Source organism: Acipenser ruthenus, chromosome 23, assembly GCF_902713425.1.
Source record: "Acipenser ruthenus chromosome 23, fAciRut3.2 maternal haplotype, whole genome shotgun sequence".
Classification (NCBI taxonomy): Eukaryota; Metazoa; Chordata; class Actinopteri; order Acipenseriformes; family Acipenseridae; genus Acipenser; species Acipenser ruthenus.
The window spans coordinates 11,523,223-11,547,412 of record NC_081211.1 but is presented as its reverse complement, the minus strand read 5'-3'; the positions used below and the strand labels follow the sequence as shown (position 1 = coordinate 11,547,412).

At 39.5% G+C, this 24,190-nt stretch overlaps 1 protein-coding gene across 3 annotated transcripts; it reads left to right on the top strand.

The window, feature by feature from the left end:
- Positions 1-3,760: 3,760 nt before the first annotated feature.
- LOC117398407 (zinc finger protein 501-like) lies at positions 3,761-23,979 on the top strand. Of its 3 annotated transcripts, none has more exons than XM_058997758.1 (3): positions 3,761-4,144; positions 9,192-9,289; positions 20,322-23,979. In XM_058997758.1, the coding sequence occupies exon 3, from the start codon at positions 20,357-20,359 to the stop codon at positions 21,695-21,697; it is 1,341 nt and encodes a 446-aa protein (XP_058853741.1). In that variant the 5' UTR covers positions 3,761-4,144; positions 9,192-9,289; positions 20,322-20,356; the 3' UTR covers positions 21,698-23,979. The 3 variants fall into 3 exon arrangements, with proteins under 3 accessions (XP_058853741.1, XP_058853740.1, XP_058853742.1); XM_058997757.1 differs by lacking the exon at positions 3,761-4,144 and adding an exon at positions 7,301-8,208; XM_058997759.1 differs by lacking the exon at positions 3,761-4,144 and adding an exon at positions 8,218-8,476.
- Positions 23,980-24,190: the final 211 nt, after the last annotated feature.

The window sequence follows — 24,190 nt, the reverse complement described above, 5'->3', positions numbered from 1 at the left end:
TAAGTTATTCTTTCTGTAATAACCCTTTTTTTTAAACTGCATTCTTGCCTGTGAGCTCATTCAATTGAGGGGGCCTGTTGTAGAAACCTGATAACAAATGTATATGTATTTGGTGTATAGGGTGTCCCTCTAGCTCTATGACATGAAACCTATATGTGAGGGTGGCGTAGTCGAGATTGCTTGTAGGGGTGCGAGAGGACTAGGAAGGGTCAGAATTGCAGCCCCGCTACACATAGAAAATATTTTTGATAAATAATTTGTCATTTATTTCCCAACAGTTTTTGGTGCCAAATACCCAGGATTCCTGAGAAACTTCCTGAAAGAATGTTTCACAAGGTGTGGTTGTAAAGATTCATTTTCGTAATTTTTATGACCGGTTCCATTATCATCGTCTTAATCGGGTGAGTCAATCTTTGAATAATCACACATAATACTGAAAAAGGAAAGTGAAAGTAATAAGATATGAGGGTCGAGTGTGCCCAGGGATAGAATTCCCAGCGGGGAATCCCAGACTAGGAAAAGAAAATCCAATAGTGGTTTTCTAAGTGACAGGGACTTCCAGGAATTCGCAAACAAAAATAAATATTAAAACTGAGTCAGAGGGAATAATAAAGAAATGTGTCTATCCTGACAAGTCTGTATACAACTGATAAACTCAGAGTGAAGACTGAATTGAGACAGTCAGGTGAACTCAAATATATATATATATATATATATATATATATATATATATATATATATATATATATATATATATATAAACAAATAAAAAAAATCTCAACAGTAAGTCCTGCTGAGGCAGATTGAGTTACGTTGTCACGATCACTCTGCACAACTGATAAGCAGTTGCGCTGTCCTCCCTAAGGAGATACTACTGGCCCTATTCCTATAACTAAACAAGTGAGATTTAAGATTGTAGTGCTGTTGGTTAGGGTGGATTCCTCAGAGAAAGGGAGTCTCCCTCCAGGCCTAATCAGCCAGCTTTAGTACAGGTGCTGGCTTCTAAGGAGCTCTGAGATTGGAGGAGTGGATATTTGAATGAGCCAGTGGGGAGAGAGGATAAACAGAGGGTGGTTGCAAGAAACTGTGGGAAATGAAGTTTTAACCTGGCCAGACTACTGACCCTAATTAAAGGGACAGGTGGATGAGACTTACACCCACATTATGTAGCATGGGAATTGCTACAACGTAATCTAATCCTGGTGTGTAAGTCCCTCTGAGGCAGACTAGGTGCATATATGCAGTGCAGACAGTCATAGACTAAAGTATTGAATTACTGAGACATCAGTCTGAGTTGCAGAACCAGCATTACAGTAAGAACAGTTTGCAGAAAAAATGACCAAAATACCAGTGTATTGTGAACAAGTGCTAATGAAAACAAATAGAATTACTAAAAGAAACAAAAGAAAAAGGAATTGATCTGTTCCAGTGTAAAACTGAACTGTCCATGTGGTGGCAGGAATCAGGCAGTAAAATGAGACGTAAAAAATAAAAATAAATAAACAGAATAAGAACTGCCACTCTACTGACAATCGTGTTAAAGAAATAAGAAAGAAAGAAGCGAAAAACTTGAGTAGAAAATATGTTTTCCAGAAAAGGCAAAGACATAACTAACCACTGTGAGAAAGAAACAGATCAATACAAAACACAATGTCAGGATCTAAACATGGAAATGAATACAATTACATTTAAAACCTCCAACATATGGCGTCATAAGGCCAACAATGACTCCTAGTGGAATAAATGAAAAGAATAAAGCTGTTCAAACGCCTCCTTGACCAAACGGGGGCGTGCAAACATATTCTGCCAAATTCATTTTGATATAATATAGACAAAGTAATCGTAATATTTCTAAATTTGTGTGCCTCGGTATAGTGTAACATAGTACCACGAGTAATACAAATCCTTGCCACTTTTGAATTTTGGCATTTTCGAATAGATTTCTTTTGTATTTAAAATTGATGCACAAAATATGTTGCAAAATAATCACGTGATATAGCTAAACAAGGCCTGGGACAGAACTAGGTTAAAAAGTAAAATGAACCAAAACAAATTTTGTAAGCTGTGCTGTAGTAATTGGACAGACACACAAGGTTAAAGATAAAAAGAGAAAATGTAATTTAAAGTCAGCTGCCTGTACAGTGTGATGGAATGGTGCAAATATAGAGGGACCCTCCTAAAGACCAATCGGAAACACTGTGACATGCTGCTGTAATCCTTCACATCATCCCTGGAGCTCCGGGCGGATGTGCAAGAACTATAGTCATGTTAGAGGAACAGCCATTCATAAATGAGGGAGAAGACTATCTCCTGGTAGTCTGGGTAAACTGGAAACTAACAGCAGTGATTAAAACTCAACGAAATTCAATAAAAGTGTCAAATTGGATTTAAATAAAGACTGCAATGAAATGAACAGTCTTGTATTGGTAACACTGTGTAACAATTTTTTTTTTTTGGTTCCTGGGTAGTAAGTGTTATTTCCTAATTGCTTATGCCTCAAAAGTATAGAAAATGGCTATTATTCCCCACAAACTTTGCTTTTGTGACCAGGACAGTGATATTTTGAAATTGACCTATTTCCAATGAGAAAACGGGCGAATTTGTGTCTTTTCGTTCACATAAAGTCAGAAAAAAACAACATATGAATCCAAATTAACATGTATTTATACTAAAGTAATACAAACATGACTACAAAAGATTTAGAAGTGAGTAGTTTTTCGAGATTTACGATTATACTGTAAATCACTTTCATGAATCAGCCCCCAAATGTAGTCTCCCATCATGTTCTTGTTATACTGTCCTTGGTAGCGGCGTTCAAAGTCCAGTATATCCTGGTGGAAGCGCTCGCCTTGCTCCTCCGAGTACGCTCCCATGTTCTCCTTGAATTTATCAAGATGAGCATCAAGGATATGGACTTTGAGGGACATCCTACAGCCCATTGTGCCGTAGTTCTTCACCAGAGTCTCAACCAGCTCCACATAGTTTTTGGCCTTGTGATTGCCCCGGAGGCCCCGAACCACTGCGACAAAGCTGTTCCAAGCCGCTTTCTCCTTACTAGTGAGCTTCTTGGGGAATTCATTGCACTCCAGGATCTTCTTTATCTGTGGTCCGACGAAGACACCGGCTTTGACCTTTGCCTCAGACAGCTTAGGGAAGAAGTCTTGAAGGTACTTGAAGGCTGCCGACTCCTTATCTAGAGCTCTGACAAATTGTTTCATAAGGCCCAATTTGATGTGCAGTGGTGGCATCAGCACCTTCCGGGGGTCCTAGCCATACTCATCATACTTCAAGGCGTCCAGCAAGGTCTTGATGCTGTTGTAATCCTCTTTGAGGTGCACCGAGTGAGCCAGGGGAAGAGATGGGTACTTGTTACCATTATGGAGCAGCACGGCTTTGAGGCTCCTGGATGAGCTGTCAGTGAAGGATAGTATAACGAGTACTTGATGGGAGACTACATTTGGGGGCTGATTCGTGAAAGTGATTTACAGTATAATCGTAAATCTCGAAAAACTACTCACTTCTAAATCTTTCGTAGTCATTTTTGTATTACTTTAGTATAAATACATGTTAATTTGGATTCATATGTTGTTTTTTTCTGACTTTATGTGAACGAAAAGACACAAATTCGCCCGTTTTCTCATTGGAAATAGGTACATTTCAAAATATCACTGTCCTGGTCACAAAAGCAAAGTTTGTGGGGAATAATAGCCATTTTCTATACTTTTGAGGCATAAGCAATTAGGAAATAACACTTACTACCCAGGAACAAAAATCGTGTTACATAGTGTAATCGAATATACCTGAAATTAAGATAATATTTTGGTTTAAAATTAATTGTAAGAATAACATTGAAAGTTAAATAATTGAAACTCTGATAAGGGACAGTTTTTGAAGTTGCAAGCAATGTAACAAACATAAAACAATAGAAGAAGTAAGAAGGGAGAATGGGTTCCCTAAACAGTAAATGCACCTTATCAAACTGCATAACAGTGTATACTACACCTGGTCATTCTCTTTACAGGAAAACGGAGACCATATGGGACCCCCAAAACAAGTAAGACCCAGTGCATCCAGCGTGGGCAGTATGTACAACTGCAGCTCCAGCAGCGCAAGAACTATAAGCATGGCACAAGGACAGTCAAAGGTTTGGCTCCTTTTGCAAAGTTATTGACATTAAAACTTCCTCATTATGCAAAGGCCTTGATACTAAAATAAATGCTCAATTTATATTTCTACACTTTTATTTTGGTGCTCATGAAGCTGCTGGGTTGGCATCACTGGAGGTTTTTAATCCAGAGAGCTGGGATAGCATGAGCAGTGGTAATGTGAGCTACCTGTGAGCTCCCCCACTCTGCCACTGGAACCATGTCTCACTGCCCAGCCAGTCTGCGACATCTCTTTTGGAGGCTGCCTGCAATGATGCACGAGGCAGGGGCAGCTTCAGGCGGGATTGAATGGACTGTTTGTCCAGGGGGTCCCCCTCTGTCCCAGCAGGGAGTCTCCCTCAGAGGGGTGAGGCTCTACAGTGGCTGAGCCTTTGAGGAGGGCTGGCAAGAGCCCCCAGAGCAGAGACACACAGAACACCACACTTGTAGGTTTGCATTCAGCAGGAGAATAGTTAGAGTGAAACCCTGCTTCAATGTTCCCCTCAGATTTTCACATGAATTGTTTTTCATTATACCACAGCTTTATAACAGATCTTTGTTTAATTCTTTTCTAAGGAGCAGAGCAAACCCCCTCATCTAAAGATGATTGAGGGCATGTTTGGTATGAAGCTGCTCAGCTCAATCTCCCCTTTTCAGAATCCCCTCTTGTCAGTTTAACAGTGGGTGCAGGGCTGCATTCCAGTATTCAGGCTCAATTTAAACCCTGCCTGCCTTCACTTCCTCTCACTAACCACAGACACGTATTTCCTTCTCAGAAATGAATGCAGAGCAGAGCTGACTGCTTCCCAGCAAAAAAGGAGAAGTGTGTTCTGTTTTTGAGATGACCTCTGCAGTGAACAGCACTGTGAGCTCCACTTTGTATCTATAATACAGATCTATCTAGAGATCAATCTACAGTAAACCCTGTATTTACACACACTCATCTGCAGTGAACAGCACTGTGAGGTCCACTTTGTATCTATAATACAGATCTATCTAGAGATCAATCTACAGTAAACCCTGTATTTACACACACTCATCTGCAGTGAACAGCACTGTGAGCTCCACTTTGTATCTATAATACAGATCTATCTAGAGATCAATCTACAGTAAACCCTGTATTTACACACACTCTTTACATGCACTGTTGCTGAGCAAATTTAAATTACTGCAGCATCATAATATATTTTAAATGAAAAGGGGTTACACCTGACCACTAGGATTTAACTCTAGTCATTACCATTGCAGGCATGGAGATTACACACACAGAGCAATGAACTGGGTGAGGAGGTGATTTAACTCTAGTCATTACCATTGCAGGCATGGAGATTACACACACAGAGCAATGAACTGGGTGAGGAGGTGATTTAACTCTAGTCATTACCATTGCAGGCATGGAGATTACACACACAGAGCAATGAACTGGATGAGGAGGTGATTTAACTCTAGTCATTACCATTGCAGGCATGGAGATTACACACACAGAGCAATGAACTGGGTGAGGAGGTGATTTAACTCTAGTCATTACCATTGCAGGCATGGAGATTACACACACAGAGCAATGAACTGGGTGAGGAGGTGATTTAACTCTAGTCATTACCATTGCAGGCATGGAGATTACACACACAGAGCAATGAACTGGATGAGGAGGTGATTTAACTCTAGTCATTACCATTGCAGGCATGGAGATTACACACACAGAGCAATGAACTGGATGAGGAGGTGATTTAACTCTAGTCATTACCATTGCAGGCATGGAGATTACACACACAGAGCAATGAACTGGGTGAGGAGGTGATTTAACTCTAGTCATTACCATTGCAGGCATGGAGATTACACACACAGAGCAATGAACTGGATGAGGAGGTGATTTAACTCTAGTCATTACCATTGCAGGCATGGAGATTACACACACAGAGCAATGAACTGGATGAGGAGGTGATTTACAGAGGTGAAAGAAACATGAAGATTCTTAGAATTTTTTTTGATGAGAAGAAATTACGTTTCACAAAAATACAAAGATTTTGCTTCAATCAGCCATCATCCTTATTTTACATTTTCCCATTAGTAGCACAGTAGAACATTGAAGGTATCATTTAAAAAGCAAAATGGTTTAAACATTATAATCTAATTATTTGAAGACTTAAACACTAAACACAAATGTTTGTGTACATTCACTTTATTATGCATCAGTTTAAACTAAGAATTAAAGCATGCTTTATATTGCGGTAAAAATACCCAATCAGTTCAGTATTGTATCACAGAAATATCAGTAATGCTGTTTGAAATATCTAGGCCCGCCCCTTTTTCACTAAACTCATTCAAGGAGGAATGTACATTATCGACCCATGCAGTCTAAGTTGAACAGTGTTTTGGTGCCACCTACTGGATACATTGAAGCATTGCAAATTTGACGTTTGGAACTTTTAAAGGGCTACAACCTAACGCCAGTCAAATAGAATACTGGTGCTTATTAATAAAACCTGAGAGCTATCTCGTCGTGTTTTAATAATAAACGCTTTCTGCAATGCACACATTCTGTAGGCTGCTTATTCACCTTCACTTGTGTTGCTTCTCATGAATGAATACACTCGGTACAGACCGGGGACAACAACTTCAGACCCAAATACAGCTTTGCAGAAAGTACTGTTGGGCGCAGTAATATAAATGCAGAGTATTGTATGAGAATATTTACCTTTGTTTCCAGTCCTCGCAGTCATAAGCAGTTAAACTACTAAAACATTTAAAAAATACTGTAACTGGACTGTTTAATACAAACCTCTCACTCTCTGACATATATTATCTGATTTCATTATTCATTCAATACATTTAGTTTATTAACCTGCTCTGTCACTCCACTGGGTAGTTATTCATACAATAAAAAGCATTTCATTCAAAGAGCTTTAGTTTTCTAACGCCTCTCAGGGTTTTCTTGAGGAAAGGGACGCTTTTTAATCACAATAAGACACCTCAGGACATCTTTTCAAAGCTTTTACGCCAGTCTTTAATTAACTCCTATTTATTTTAAAGAGGTAAACCACCTGTTGATTTTACAAAACTAGAACCAAACAGCTGAGTAATACACTGTATTTCAAGCCCTCTTCAGCACTCTCAATGTGTTTAGTTTCTCATTGTGTAACATTAACATGATGTTTTGTCCTTTTTTAAATCAATAGAAGCTAATTAAAGGCTGGAGGAAGCGCTTTGATAATGCGGCCCCTCGAGTCTCACAGAGCAGCGCACTCCTTGGCGTGTCTCATTGCTGATGACTCTTCTGCTGCTGTGGAGGCGGCTCTGTTGCCTGGTTTAGTTCGCAGCGCAGTCTGAGGAAGATTCTAAATCTGTGCCGCTGGACAGCAGGGAGGAATACTGTCCTGTATAAAGAATAGGAGACAATAATACAGTTTAAGAGAAACTAAATAAAAGCATGGGGTAGAAATAGCAGAGGTTACTGCCTGGAAGTTTACTCGTAAAGAATGACCTTTCTGCGACCCTGTGCTGTATTTACCAAAAACAAGTTCACACACACTGAACCTCCAAGACGAGCGAAGAGAAAGCTATGAAACTGCGCCCGTGCCTACGCCATTTTGGATCTGTTTGTGACAACGGCGCTCAAACTTGAATTAACCTAATATACTTCTAAAACACATTATCAGGGGTATAGCGTTAGTGTTTGAACATCTTGATCTGAAGAACAGGACGGGAAATAGCAAAATCAGTGCACAAAACACGGATTATATATCAACGTAAAACTCCCTGCTGCCTTCAGTCACAGCGTCCTGATTGATAAAGGACTATACCAACTCCCGCATGAGGGAGGGGTTTACCTGAATTCAAATTGTATTCACTGGAAAAACTAGAGCTACAAACAGCTCGTTTACGATGTTACAATTGAAAGTATTGTTCAATTTTAATTAAAAGATCCCCGGTATCACAATTCCCTTTGCGGTCCATATTAGATGAATTGCCAAACCGCACTGAACAGTTTGTATTTTGTGATTGGTATATTCCTCGTTCTGTTGAAGACAGACGCGTTCAGACACTGAGGGAGAGCAGAGAGGAGGTAAGAGAGTCTGCATTGAGCTCTACAATGTGTTTTAAAACTACAGAAAGCTGTTATAGTGTATTATTTTGAAAGGTCCTGGTTGTTGTGTGGTAGGAGCGCATTGTTTTTATGTGTGTGTGTGTTGTATTTGTGAAGCGGCGTGGCTGTGCCAGCGCGTTTGTTTTTATTCATATCCCTCCAGTTAGAGTCTCCGTGCCGCGGGCTCAGTGCTGCACGAGCGGCGGGTTTGCAGACAGATTGAGCTCGTGTTGAAAACATCTAGCGAGTAAATATTGTCTTTGGCGGTCTGGCTATTTTTGTCGTGCATGTTTTGTTTTTTGTTTCTATTCGTGAGACCGCGTGGAACGTAGAGACTAGCAATTGGGGAAGTTTTTTATAAACGAGATCAAATATATTTTCAGTATCAAACAATTACTATTTCACTGAGTGGAGTGAGTGCACGTGTACCGTAATGATTGTAAAAGCAGCGCTTTCCAAAGCGTTCATACAGTGACTATGCCATTTTCACACTTGCATGAACACACATGGAAAACCGGCTTTCTGTCCTTCTTAATGTGTTTGAAATCATGTTTAAACATTCTTTCAATGAAGTGTATCTTTGTTTCCTTCACTAGTTTTATTCTGCTGGTATCATTTAAAACACTGAGGGAGACCTCAGTTCCAAACTCGTGCTGTGGAACGTCACACAGAGTTTTTAATATTGCTACCTGAAAGAAACACGTTTTTATTTTGATGCAGGATATCTGGTACTACACAAGGTTACAATATGGGTTTACAAGCCTTGCTTTCAGATAGTGCTGCACTTCCTTGCTCACCTGGGGGGTGAAATTGTCCCCTCCTCTTGAATGACTCCTTTCACAGTAAACTGTATTCTTGTAATCTCATAGTACACTATACATTTGTTTAAGTGAACTAAAGCAAATAATATATGTAAAAAAAAAAATCTTTGTTCTCCTTGAACTAAACAAACACATTTTCAGATCTGAAGAGAAGAAAGGACACATTCACTGAGGAGACGGTCAGAGCGAGTGACTGGAGCACTAGAGCCGTGCTGCACATCCCACTGACAATACCTGAAGTAAGTGTCTCTCTCTCTATTCATTCAACTTCAGTCCGTTTCATACTCGGCTTATATTGTCTCATTGTAACTGAGTGTGTCAGAGCAGTCAATGTGTTACTGGGCAGCAGGGGCGGACTGGGACCAAAAATCGGCCCGGGAAGTTCGGGTCCACCGGCCCACATTTATGTCAAAATCAACATACCGACATAATAATGAAGTCAGCACACGCAGCGCGCAATCATGATGAAGTATCGGTAAAAAAAATAGAGTTTTAAATTGTTAGGGTAAAACTTCTTTGTACATTGTAGGCTATAGCTACTACCAGGTTTTCAAACATATTAGGGGCGATTTAGGTATGGCAAAGTATAGGCTATGGCAGTTGCCATACCATGGCTTCATGATATAGAAGATAGGCTATCCTACTGAAAATATCATAGATTTTTCGTCTACGAAATATGTTTCTATTCATTATTCTTTGTCTCTGCACGTCTCTGTCTGCCACCGCTTTGTGTTCAGTGAATGCAACACGTAGAAAGAAACCATTCTCTGCACACCAAAACCAACCTCAGTAGGCCTAATAATAAACTGTAAAGTATAAACACATCTTATTTATCAATTCTAGAAACCATCACCGACCTCACACAGATTGCGGTCTCTCAATAGGCATAATTAAAAAAAAAAAAAAAAAAAAAAAAAAAAAAAAATTCTGAACACATCGGCTCATATTTAGCAATTCTAGAAACCATTAACAGCGCCAATAGCAACCCAAAATTACAATAGGGTTTCAGAACCCCTAATTATCTCAAAATACAGTCAACTACTTCACCGAAATACATGTAAACAAGACTGTCCTACCTTACGTCGCCAGCAGACGTCGCAGCAGTGCACACTTCTCTGCAATCCTGTCAATAACTTCATCACTGTCTAGGGCCATCAGTATCTCTTTCTCTGTATACATTGGCATGAACCCTTCCAAGTGGTTACTGACAAAGTCAGGAGGAATTTGTAGCCCAAACCAATTATATGTTAGGCATCAGTCAGTAAATTGTATCGGGATAGAATCAAATAGCAACACATTGCATAGTTTTTGCATGAAGTGCAAGTTTTGTTCTCTAGCTCCAGCTCTTCTTCACATGCTCCACTGTTTCCATCCTCCTCAGGCACCTCACTTGTTGTGTTGACCCTGTATCCATCCCAAGCTGACATCTTCAGTCTGTCCCACTGTGTTAGGGTGATAACAAAAATGAGTCCAGCTCTTTGGACTGAGGGCGTGTGAAGTAATCAAAGCTACCAGCTGACCCCCCTGCATTCACTTCATATGCCTGCATCTTGTCTCTCTCTCCTTCTCTTTCCTCAGCTGTTGTTCTCTCTGCACTGGACTCTGCAACAGCATCCATTCTGTCCCTTTCTCGCTCCTCAAGCTCAGCTGCATCTGCTTTAATATGCACGAAAGAACAACAGCAATCCATTTAATTAATACCTTTAGCAAAATGTATTATAATTTGGAAGAATACTCATAAGAACATAGCTTGTTTATAAAACGGATAGTTCCGGTCCTCCTCTCTGATTGGTCAGCGATCCAGCCATGCTATATTCAACCATAGGCCGCTGTTAGGCCTTCTCATCGTTCCATAAATTAGATTTTTGCACAACAACCTAATCAACATCGACAGAAGTATCAAACCCAATCAAATTCATGTGAACGATTGCTTTAAAATTTGAGATTTTGTTAGTGTGATACAATACATGCAATGTGAAATCTACGCTATGAGTGTCCAGTAGGGGGCAATACTATAGCCATATGGCATGTCATGCTATAGTTTTACAAATAAAAATTGGCTAATACCACCATCAGCTTGGTTTGCCATGATTTTGTTTCAGTTTATATCAGGGGTAGCCAGCTAAATGGTGGAGCGAGAGAGAGACGCAACCTGGGAAATGTTTGAGCTAATGTTTTTTTTAGTAACCCAGCTAGCTAGCTAGCTAGCATAGGATGGCTAGTCGATTTGCTAGCAGAGTTTAGAATAACTATACATAGCTGACTAGATCTCAAAAAGTGACTAACGTTACAAATATTGGTGTAGCCGTTTTATAAAAGCAATAAGGTACGAGAGGCCATGATATGTCGTGTATATAGTCACAGCCAAGGTGTTATTAGGTATGAGGCGCAGCCGAGTCTTTAATCTATTTTAATGCAACCATAAACTCTACTGCTTGTACCTGCTGTGCTCGACCCTGCCACAGCGTCATCTTCTTCAGTGGGCTCCCTAGGCTGAGTCGGCTGATTAATACTGGCATCCTGACATCCCTCGCTCTCCCTACTACCAGCCGGCCGACGGAACATGTCCGTTATTTTTGTGCACTTTGCGGCATCTGCCTCGAGAGACCGTTGCCGTTTGTCTCTAATCTTTTCTGCCCCACCTTTTCTTTTTCTCTCCATTATTTACACTGACACTCATCCACTATCAATACAAGAGTTTCAAACGAAAGACGAAATCTGGTTGACCAATCCCGTTCTAAGAAAATCCGGGCAAGTCCAATCAGGGAGTGGCCACTCCTCGCCCCCCCCTTAGATATTGCGATATTGGATCTACCCAAGAGATGACTGGTGTGGTGATGTGTGCGCACGACAGAGCGAGACTGCCAAGTTAATAACAGTGTAATTATCAATTATTAATAAAAAAAAAAAATATTAATAATAATTATAAATCTAACGTAGACTAGCAGCCCACGCAGGTCCAAACAGACCGGCCCACCGGGGATTCTCCCGCACTTCCCAATGGCCAGTCCGCGCCTGCTGGGCAGGATTGTAGTTGTGTGCAGTGCTTTGTTTATTATCGTGACATTTTTGCTTAATATTACAGAAAGAAACGTATCTGAAAGGCTAAGAGTTTAGCACAAGAATGCGCGTTACAGTACAATGAATTTCCATTATTTTCACAGATTAAAAAGGGCTGATCACTTGCTTTTAAATTAATTTTTTCAGTAGATCTCTTTTCCATGACTCATTTCCGACTGTTTCTTAAGTGAACAGTACTATGCAAGTTATTGCTCTGCACACAGAGGTGCCTCAAATCAATACTATGCAAGTTATTGCTGTACACACAGAGGTGCCTCAAATCAATACTATGCAAGTTATTGCTGTACACACAGAGGTGTCTCAAATCAGTACTATGCAAGTTATTGCTGTACACAGAGGTGTCTCAAATCAGTACTATGCAAGTTATTGCTGTACACACAGAGGTGTCTCAAATCAATACTATGCAAGTTATTGCTCTGCACACAGAGGTGCCTCAAATCAATACTATGCAAGTTATTGCTGTACACACAGAGGTGCCTCAAATCAATACTATGCAAGTTATTGCTCTGCACACAGAGGTGCATCAACTCAATACTATGCAAGTTATTGCTGTACACACAGAGGTGTCTCAAATCAATACTATGCAAGTTATTGCTGTACACACAGAGGTGTCCTCAAATCAGTAATTGCAGTAACATTCTAAACAATTAGCCTTGTTTTTAATAAGTAAAAACATTATAAGGACAATTCCATGAAAAAGTGCCACGGCCATGAAAGAAAAAAGTTGTATTTATCAAAAGCATCTCTCCCTGTATTTGTATTAAAGGGTGTCTATCAGTGCAGGCTCTATTATTATTGTTCTCTTTGTGCCTTTACAGGTATTTAAAATTACTGTTAAAAAAGCAACATTTTCAGAAGTCCAGCTTCCATACACTTTAGGTATTATTTATTATTTTATTTATTTCTTAGCAGACGCCCTTATCCAGGGCGACTTACAATCGTAAGCAAATACATTTCAAGTGTTACAATACAAGTAATACAATAAGAGCAAGAAATACAATAACTTTTGTTCAAGCAAAGTACAAGTGTGACAAACCAAAATTAAATAATACAGCAGATAATAGTGATAGTTACATCAGGATATGATTAAATAGTGGTAGTTACATCAGGATGTGATTAAATACAAAGTACTACAGGTTAAACACTTGGCAGATTACAGTATTCTGAAGTACAGGATTAAATGCAGTAAAATAGGGGGCAGATGAGCAAAATAAAGCACATTTACATGAAGGGTGATAGTGTCCCAGGATACAAACAGAGGAGTTCTACAGGTGCTGTTTGAAGAGGTGAGTCTTAAGGAGGCGCCGGAATGTGGTCAGGGACTGGGCAGTCCTGACATCTGTAGGAAGGTCATTCCACCACTGCGGAGCAAGGGTGGAGAAGGAGCGGGCTCTGGAGGCAGGGGAGCGTAGCGGAGGTAGAGCTAGTCTTCTAGTGCAGGCGGAGCGGAGAGGTCGAGTGGGGGTGTAGGGAGAGATGAGGGTCTGGAGGTAGTTGGGTGCAGTCTGGTCAAGGCATCTGTAGGCTAGTACAAGAGTCTTGAACTGGATGCGAGCGGTGATCGGGAGCCAGTGGAGCGAGCGGAGTAGTGGAGTAGCGTGGGCGAAGCGAGGCAGAGAGAACACCAGGCGGGCAGCAGAGTTCTGGATGAGCTGGAGCGGACGGGTGGCGGACGCAGGGAGGCCAGCCAGGAGGGAGTTGCAGTAGTCTAGGCGGGAGAGTACCAGGGCCTGGACCAGGAGCTGGGTAGCATAGTTGGTGAGGAAGGGTCGGATTCTTCGGATGTTGCTCAGGAAGAATCGGCAAGTGCGTGCCAGAGTGGAGATGTGCTGGGTATCAATGGTAGATACATTTTTTAGTCACACATTTCTAAATAAGTCACATTTTGACTCTGGGTATGTAATACCAAGTTATTATTTATTTATTAGCAGATGCTCTTATCCAGGGCGACTTACAATTGTTACAAGATATCGCATTATTTTTACATACAGTTACCCATTTATACAGTTGGGTTTTTACTGGAGCAATCTAGGTAAAGTACCTTGCTCAGGCGTACAGCAGCAGTGTCCCCCACCTGGGATTGAACCCATGACCCTCCGGTCAAGAGTCCAGAGCCCTAACCACTACTCCACACTGCTGCCCAGTTACTAATATTACATTTTCTTGGGATGAAGGAAAATATTTTAGTGATTCAAAATAATGGTGTTTAAATTAAACCAAATGTCACAGCCATAACATTTTCTTGGTAAAGTTTCTATAAAAGTTGGATACTACATTATATATTTTGTTCAAACTTTCTCTTAAAGCTAGCTTTTTAAAATGTATATTCTAGATTACAATTGTTGACCCTTTCTTAATAGTAAGTGCCCAGATTAGTGTTCCGGACGTGACAGTTCTGGGCGTGACTGGTAGTAAGCTTGATGAGATTGCAAATTAATCCCATGTTTTATCATGCACAAGCTAAATATTAATTGAAATCACTAAAGGGCATCAGAGCACATTGTCATGAGACCATATAAACAGATCTCAAGACCAAACAATCGTGTCGCTCATCTTAATGGGGATTAAAGTGTTTTCTGTTATCTGCTGGTCTTACATTTTTTGTGTTCATGTTAACGCCCCTCCATAGTAAAATGTTAAAATGACAGTTGGTGGCAATGTGCTAAAACACGCAAGGGTTACTTTTAAATATTCTGTAATTCATTGATTTACTGTAAGATCAACAAAATACACGTAGCTTTAAACTGAAGTCTCATCGTGTTAGTTCAGTCACTTCATTCAAAGCACTTGCATTTCACTTTGCATCTCGTTATTATAACCATTCAGGATGCACTTCAAGAAGCTTTTATTTCTTATTTCTGTGCCAGTTTACATGTTTTTATTTAATAATAGGGGTGCTCTGATAATCGGGAGCCTACCTGCATGGCACCGATAAGAGGAAATAAAAACACACGCAATCGGCTATCTGCAGTTTGTGTTATTTTAGCCGTTAATGTACACCCATATTCATGATTGAATTTCTTCCAGCACAGAATTTAATGTTTGCTCAGGCATGCTTACTAATGATGCAAGAACATTGAGACACTCATTTTCCCAGTGCTGTGTAACGTGTGATCATTCTACAGTAAAAGTCTCAAAAGAGCTGTGTTTGGATTTTTAATATCTGAACACAATAGGATAGCGAGTTGTGTGCAGCAGAACAGACTTGATGCTGCATTAAATCCAACGGTGGACTGCGAGTAGAATATCATTCTGATGCTTTAAAAAACAATAGATTGAATCCTAAATAACATTGATGGTTTAAAATAATAATTATAATTATTTGTAATTGTGTGTCTTGCTCAATCTCATTGGTTGCGGGTGTGTTCTGTTGCTTTTTGAAGCTGTAATTGATTACTGTGCCGTCTTGTTTAGTAACAAATTCAAGTTTGAGTGAATTTTGTAAGCGGATATTTTCATGAGATCTCTTTGTTTTTGATGAAGTGAACAGTTGAAGTTGTGCTGCATTTTGAAGCAGTGTGAGCTTACAGCAGGGTTTCCCCTGGGTTCTAAATTTTTGTAGTCACTAGTGACTAATACTTTCTAAAAACATTAGTCACTCCAGATATTCAGTAGTCACTACTGGCGCACAGCTCAAGTTTTCAAGGGTGTTATGAGTCCTGATTTTATTTTATACCTTAAATCACTGTATTGACCAAAACAATTATTTAATTAAACCACTTTAATAATGCTCTGTACTTTAAATAAATTGGTAATTTACAGCTGTAAAGTTTTAGAACATTAAAACTCAAGAACCAGGATTTTTTGCCCTGAAAAGCTACATACAGACACAGAATGCATTATGAATTACTTATACCATGTATGTCTTTTTACAATAAAAAGAAAAAAAAAAGTGTGTTAGAATATTACATACAACCCATGGAGTTTTGCAATGAGGATGAAACTTTGCTGCTTGTTTTCTTTTTCTGTTATCTGACGCTTGTGAGCTTTGTTTGTTCTTTTTTTTCTGCTGTTCCGAATCCAAGTCTTCATTTTCTACAACTTGTTGTTCTGTTTGTTCTGTTTCACTCTAGCTGAAAAAACGAGTGGATTTTCTTCTGCGACATGTTACAGTATTGGCTAACAGTTTTGTTTTTTAATTTGCGCGCACAAGTTTACCGCAATCATGTATTTATATTGATGATAGTTATAGAAAAGAAGGCAAAGAAAAGTTCACTATCCACGCATCTCTACAGCTGACCTCAATACGAAAACATATTACTGGCATTTTTAAATTATTGGTGACTAAAACGTACAGTACTGATGCTAATTAAAAAATAATAATAAAACGCTTACCTAGTATCAGTGTGATGGATGTCCCTGCTTGTTACCACACAAATAACTGATAATGGCAGGGAAATTGGAGAGAGCTTCAGTCGCAAGACATTTTTGGCGTTTTTAATCTTTGATGGTATTTCGTCTTGATCGCCCTTTGCTAGTAATGTACTGGTATTGAGCAAACAATCCACATTTTTTCACTGGATTGAAAGCTAAAAACTCTTACTACGCTCACACCAGACGTAACGGCTTGTCAAACTAGACCGCATGACAATACTGCGGTTTCTGACTGGCCATACATTCTGTATTTTGAAATTAACCAATAATACTTAAGTTACAATAAACTTTAATCGAGTCATTGAAACAAATAAATATCGACTTGCAGGCATGAACGCACACAGGAAATAAAATGAGTTAAAGACTAGGCTTTTAGTTTAAATCCCAGACAGACTGCAGTAACCGCCCAACTGTTTATATTACATTTAAACAGGCCTTTTTAAAATGTACATATTTAATATGTAAATTAGTCGTGTGTGCACTGAACGCTCTGTCACAGCACATCAGTCTGGTGTTAGCGACTAAACGTTGATTGACATTTCATTCTTGGCCACCAAGTAAATATTTTGGACTGTTTTCAAAACAATTGTTGCTTTATTTTTACAACACACGTTGGTGTTGTAGATAATATGATAAACGCGTATATCTGCTTCAGGTTAAACGATGGCCCGTGTTACACAGAACACTACAAATAAAATGTCAAATATACACTATGTATTTCGTTGGTTTTGTGGATTTGCTATGTTTTTAACTTATTTTAATACTGCACATAATGATATAGAAAATGCTACTTACCAAAACCATGCTGCATGTGAACTGTATTACATAAGAATTTCCTTTATTCCGATTCCAGTGGAGTTTTCTCAATGCAAGATGTATTGTAGGCATATATACAGTGCCGTATAAAACGACATACACTGTATATATATAATTTTATCATGCTCGATACGCCTACTGGCGAAATGGTCAAGAGACAGTTGGCGCTTAACACATAAGGAATAATTTTGGCCCTGAATTTTAGCATTTTTGGTCATCGAAAAGACACATTTCACATATTTTATAACTTTACCGTCGGCTTTTTTTTTTTTAGTTAATGATGCGTTTTCGGTTCACAAATCTTCTGCACGCAGTATTTTTAAGCACAACTATAATAACCTATATTTCAGCAGTCACTGCCGAAGCTGATTACTTATTCTTCCAGAGGTAATGGTCGGGTGTAACAGGGATACGAGGTTATATTTGCGCCGGGCTATGTTGTCAACAAGCCTGATGTTGTCGTCCAGGCTTTACTGTGAAAATGACTGTAACCAGGGAGGGTGTGTGATCGCATTCTACTGGACTGGAGAATAAAAACACGGGAGTTTAATTATGAAAACGCAAGTGTAAAGAAACAAGTAAAAAAGATTAGCCTGTCGTCAGACATGCCATGGTAGTACAACATGCATTAATTTACTGCGTATCGGTATTGATTGCGTCTGGTCAGGGAAGGGGGACACACGGGCGCGTTAAGAGAATTTCAGCGGGACATTTTTTATTTCAGCGGGGCATTGGCGCAATGGCGCGAACACTGCGGATGCAAAGGTTTGAGCAGAACTCTGTAATCGTGAAAGCGCAGCAGCAGAAGCTGTCAGGTTGCAAAGAATAATGTGAGGCTGAAAGCTACAGCAGCACCGAGCACAGCCTCATAAAGCGGTCTGGGTTACCATGGTAACTGACACGCAACATGAAACTGAGGCGCTGAATGGCTGACTGCATTTACATCATCTACCACGGGATGAGAACGTTGCAGAGTCAATGAATCTGAGGCCGAGGCGCTGATCTGATCAGCAGCAGTAACTCTGGTTTAGCGATCCCTTCTTTTGAAGAACGAGACGTTGTGTGTGACTTTAACAAAAGGGATTTTTTTTATAGTACAAACAGAAACGATCGTCATTAGTGACGATTCCACATTTTTTTTGTCGTCACTTTCAAAAAACATTCGCAAATTACTCGAGTGACGAGCGACAGCGAAACCCCTGGCTTACAATAAGAATGGAACAACCGCTGTTGTAGTTCACATTGCCTAGACTGTGTTTCTGTACTGCTGTACAGTACAGGTAGAGGTTATGATACGCAATGCTAGACAGCAAGTGGCTATACAAGTTAATGTCACGTTATAAATGTTTTTTTCTACAGAATTGTTTTTACTTGTACAAATGCAAAGTGTTATTTTTGTGTGACTGTTAGAAAACAAATGTATAAATTGCTGTCCAGCACACAGTATAATACTTAGTTATTCTTTTGTATTCATTTTCTGAAGTAAGTGCAACACGTAAACAATACCTGTTCATTTTAACATTCATAATTGTAAAACAGTTTAAATTTGGCCCTGGGTCTTGTTCTAGTAGTTTACAATAGCTTACATGCACTGTCTTATTATCGGTATCGGTCAATATGGGCAGAGAACCATCGACTATCAGTATCGGACAAGAACATCTTTATCGGTGCACCCCGAATTACTGCAGCACTTAATGACTGTCAGTACATTACTTTATACTCTGAATTTGTCATAAAACATCTGCTGCAAATAAAGTAATTTTTGTTGTAGAGGGAAAAAAGAAAAGAGATGAGTGTCCTTTGGTTATATGATTATTTGTATTATTAATAGAGATGAGTCCCCTTTGGTTATATGATTATTTGTATTATTAATAGAGATGAGTCCCCTTTGGTTATATGATTACACCGTGTAACAAATTTTTTTTTTTTTTTTGGTTCCTGGGTAGTAAGTGTTATTTCCTAATTGCTTATGCCTCAAAAGTATAGAAAATGGCTATTATTCCCCACAAACTTTGCTTTTGTGACCAGGACAGTGATATTTTGAAATTTACCTATTTTCAAAATATCACTAAACATTTTCCCATCCAACTAACAGTATGATTTTTCATTTATTTATTTACAAGTTCCCTAACAATCCAATTATTATATAATGATGTAACTGCTGTCAGCTGCTTTTGTACATGTCAAACTACTGAAACGTATAGAAATATCATTAAAATAGCACTTTCACCCTTTGCAGGAAATGAAATCACTGAGCAAATTTTCAGAAACTCGCTCATATCACTAACAATCTTATGTGTAGACATTATTATTCTTGAAATGTTTCTTTGTAATGGCTTATCCCACAAGGTTGAGATTAAATGTTGGGGCCATTGACAAAAAGATGCATATTAAATACAGAATAGTAAAACATTGCAATACAATATACACATATACACATCATATATTCGGTTCCTTTGTTGTGGTTGATGGGAGGAAACGAGGACTGTTTGGAGCGAGGGTTAAGTGCTTTGTGTTTGTTTTGCAACCGTGTGTCTCATCATTCTCAGAATAATTAAGCACGGATCTGGGAGCTGCAGCCTGGGGCTTCACCCGGACTTCACCACACCTGCACTTAATCAAGCATCACTGTTTCCAGCACCGCAGCTGCTCTACGAGCACACACTGTCCAGAGATGTGACTGTGTTTGTGGGTTTTGTGATTATTATTTAGGGACTGCAACCCCTTGTTTTGGCTGTATTATTTGAGCCTGGTTTTGTGCTGACAATACCCATTGCTGGGTAGAGCCAACTTTATTATTTAATTTTTGTTCAAGAAATAAAAAGGAACTTGAACCGTGAACTTTGTGTTTGTCCTTGTCTGGAGCACCTGCATCACCCTTTCACTACGCACTACAACCCACATGCTCACAGACCCTGAGTCAGTTCAGTTCTGAGTTGTAAGTGTAAACACACCGATAGAGAACAGATCGTAATACTTCATTTCATTTTCTGCTTTCAGGACTGCCTTATCCTGGTGAAAACCAAGGAACAAAGATGGAGTTGGTACCTATCTGCATTAAACAGGAGATGCCTGAACTGGATCCTGTCCACATTAAAGAAGAGACTGAACTGGGGCCTTTCCACATTAAAGAAGAGACTGAACTGGAGCCTGTCCACATTAAAGAAGAGACTGAACTGGAGCCTGTCCACATGAAAGAAGAGGAGACTGAACTGGAACCTGTCCATATTAAAGAGACTGAACTGGAGCCTGTCCACATTAAAGAGGAAGAAACTGAACTGGAGCCTGTCCACATTAAAGAGGAAGAGACTGAACTGGAGCCTGTCCACATTGAAGGGGAATCTGTTGACTTGTTGTTTAAGGATACAGAAAATCTATCCCAGCCAAAGATAACACATCAGTGTAATGAATGTGGGCAGAGCTTCATGGAGTCAGGAAGCCTAAAAAGACACCATCGATTTCACACCAGAGAGAAGCCGTATCAATGTTTTGAATGTGGGAAAAGCTTCACTGACAAAGGAAAACTAAAAAAACACCAGCGAATTCACACTGGAGAGAAGCCGTATCACTGTAGTGAATGTGGGAAAAGTTTCAATGCATCAGGAAGCCTAAAAAGACACCTTCGATTTCACACTGGAGAGAAGCCGTATCAATGTTTTGAATGTGGGAAAAGCTTCACTGACAAAGGAAAACTAAAAAAACACCAGCGAATTCACACTGGAGAGAAGCCGTATCACTGTAGTGAATGTGGGGAGCGCTTTAGTCAGTCAGGAAACCTAAAAACACACCAGCGACTTCACACTAGAGAGAAGCCGTATCAATGTACTGAATGTGGGGAAAGCTTCACTAACAAAGGAAAACTAAAAAAACACCAGATATTTCACACTGGAGAGAAGCCACACCACTGTAGTGAATGTGGTAAGAGCTTCAATGTGTCAGGAAAACTAAAAATACACCAGCGACTTCACACTGGAGAGAAGCCATATCAATGTACTGAATGTGGGGAGAGCTTCAGTGAGTTAGGAAACCTAAATAGACACCAACGCATTCACACTGGAGAGAAGCCGTATCACTGTGTTGAATGTGGGGAGAGCTTTAGGCAGTCAGGAAACCTAAAAAGACACCAGCGAATTCACACTGGAGAGAAGCCATATCAATGTAATGAATGTGGGGAGAGCTTCTGTGAGTCAGGAAGCCTAAAAAGACACCAGCGAATTCACACTGGAGAGAAGCCATATCAATGTTATGAATGTGGGGAGAGCTTCAATGTGTCAGGAAGTCTAAGAAGACACCAGCGAATTCACACTGGAGCCAGCCTCCCTCCCTCTCAGTCCTTGAGCACTCCACCCTGCTTGTTTGAGTGTGTGGAGAGCTGACTGATTCCTTGTCTCTCTCTCACCCTGTGGTAAATGAAGGGGGTCCCCAGGAGTGAGAGCCAGCCTGAATCCAGAGACACTGAGGGGAGCGTGTCAAACTGAAGACCCATTCTTTCAGAATGAACTGCATTGGAAATTAATCTCATTCATCATGCTGTGAGGATTTATGCCAAGCTTGTTTCTGTGAACACATTAAACAAAGATACCAAAAACACATCATATTTTTAAAATACCATTACTGTACCAGTGTCGGTGAGAACAGAAGTAAATTATTTAAAAGAAACTAAAACTCTCATCATGAGTGTGGCAGCATTGTGCTCTTCATATTACTAGAATGACCTCTAAGCTATTGCACCAGTGCAAGCACAAGCTGAAGCAACCTTTTTTTTTTTTTGTATCACGTGGTGCAAACTTTGCACTGGAGCAAATGCTGTTTTGGGTTTGAATTAACTTGACTGCTTTGAGTGTTTAAAGGGCACATATAGACCTTTTATTTTATTGTGTTACATGTTCCCATGTGTTTACGTAAGGTGTGTATTGTTTTCATTTTTTTAAAATTGCATTCACTGCCTCAAAATGGCTTCCCATGTACCTACATGGACCTCTCAGAACTACATTTACCATCATCCTCCTGCTCACATATGTAACTGAGATGAATTTACCAGTGAGCAGGAGGATGATGGGAAATGTAGTTCTGAGGTCCTTGAGGCAGGGAATGCAATTTAAAAGTTTAAAAAAGTGGTCAAAATATAAAAATAAAACAACAAATTAAACAATACGCACACCTTCCGTAAGCAGTTGTAGCAACACATGGGAACATGCGACCCAATCAAATAATAAGGTCCTTATGTACCCTTTAAGTACTGCGAACCTCCAAGCTTGTTGTATACTGGAGCCCTGCTTCAATGCAGTGGGATTGAAATACAATTCCTATCATTTTTATTGTGTAAATTGCTGTGTGTGCAATTATGACAGACCCACAATATTAGAGCTGAATAATTTATCTAAACAATCTGCAGAATGAAGTTGCCTCAGACTGTTTGTCAGTAACAGCTGGTGCTTTTGTGGAATCACCATTAGCTGTTTATTCCTTTTGGGCAAAATATGTCTTGTTTGCTTGTATTTTGTACCAGTATGATATCATTAGAGTGACAATGCAGTACATCCTAAGGCAGGCTTAGTTATTTAGAAAGGATTGCATTGAAATTGAGTTTGAGTTCCTGTGTTTTCCAGTATCTGTGTGTATAAAGGGCACATTATTATGTTTCCATTACCTCTGTATGTAAAAGGTTTGTCATTGTTTAAACTGTCAATGATTCCTGAGATACAGATCTGCAGTGGAACTGAACAAACTCAAGGGAGACATTGAAAAATACAAGGGGGGATGCTGGTGCGGGTTTGATAATATGGGCTTGTGGTGAATATTCCCTGAATATGATATTAATACATGAAAGTGTATTATAAATGTAACTGGACAGATTAATGAAATCTGTGTCTTGAAGAAAAAGGGCTCCTTTCCTACAGACACACTGAACTGTGTGACCCCTGAAATAGGTGAGCAGGGCTGGGTGGCATCTGGACTGGATTAGGCTGAAAGGACAGTTGAATTCTGTACAGATAATTCACAGCAGCAACAAGAAGCGGTTTGACGCGAGGAAGACATAAAGCATCGATGTCGACAGTGTCATGTTTCACTGGTCCTGCTAGCTGCTTTAATGCAGGCTGAGAGCTTTGACTGACTGAAATAGACAACAGATATATGACCAAAGGTTTTGCCTCACTCTTTAGAATGAACTAATTTTGCTTTATAAAGTGGAATGAAACCTGCTGAATAATGTTACGTTAACATATTGAATTACAGTGATTTGTAGTTTTGCATATACTGAATGAAAAAGTGACAAATTGAAATAAATTGACATTTTGAAATCTATGATGTACTGTACTACTATTGTGACATCCAGTAGACTTTTGTGATATCCTTGTGTAGTTTCTTTGATTACACAATGTTAAATAAAAGTTATGAATTGTACCAAAAATTCTAGGTGATGCTAAACTTTTGTCTGAGCTGTACATAAACATCAGCACTGCCATTAAAATAGAATGTTTAAAGCTTTATATATTGTGTATCAATTGCATTCTATAAGACAGTGTGAAGTGTAGACCATGCTATTAAAAGAGAACACCTTTACACATTTCACTGTTCAGAAGCCACTAATAAACTTTGCATTGATTTTACACTGAACTGTTGTGAAGTGCTTTTTCTTTATTGCTTTACTGCTTGGCTCCACTATTTGTGCTGCCTGTCTAGGAGAAGAGAAGTCTATTAATCCAAACAGCATGCAGATTTATTTAGATTGGATCAGGAGCAATGGATTCTCAAACAGGTTTGGACTGTACAGGTATGTCATGCAGGCGGAAATTGCAAAAACTACAAACAAAATACCACTGCAGAGGTGTTTCGTGTGTTTGGTGACAGCTTTTGGAAACACATTT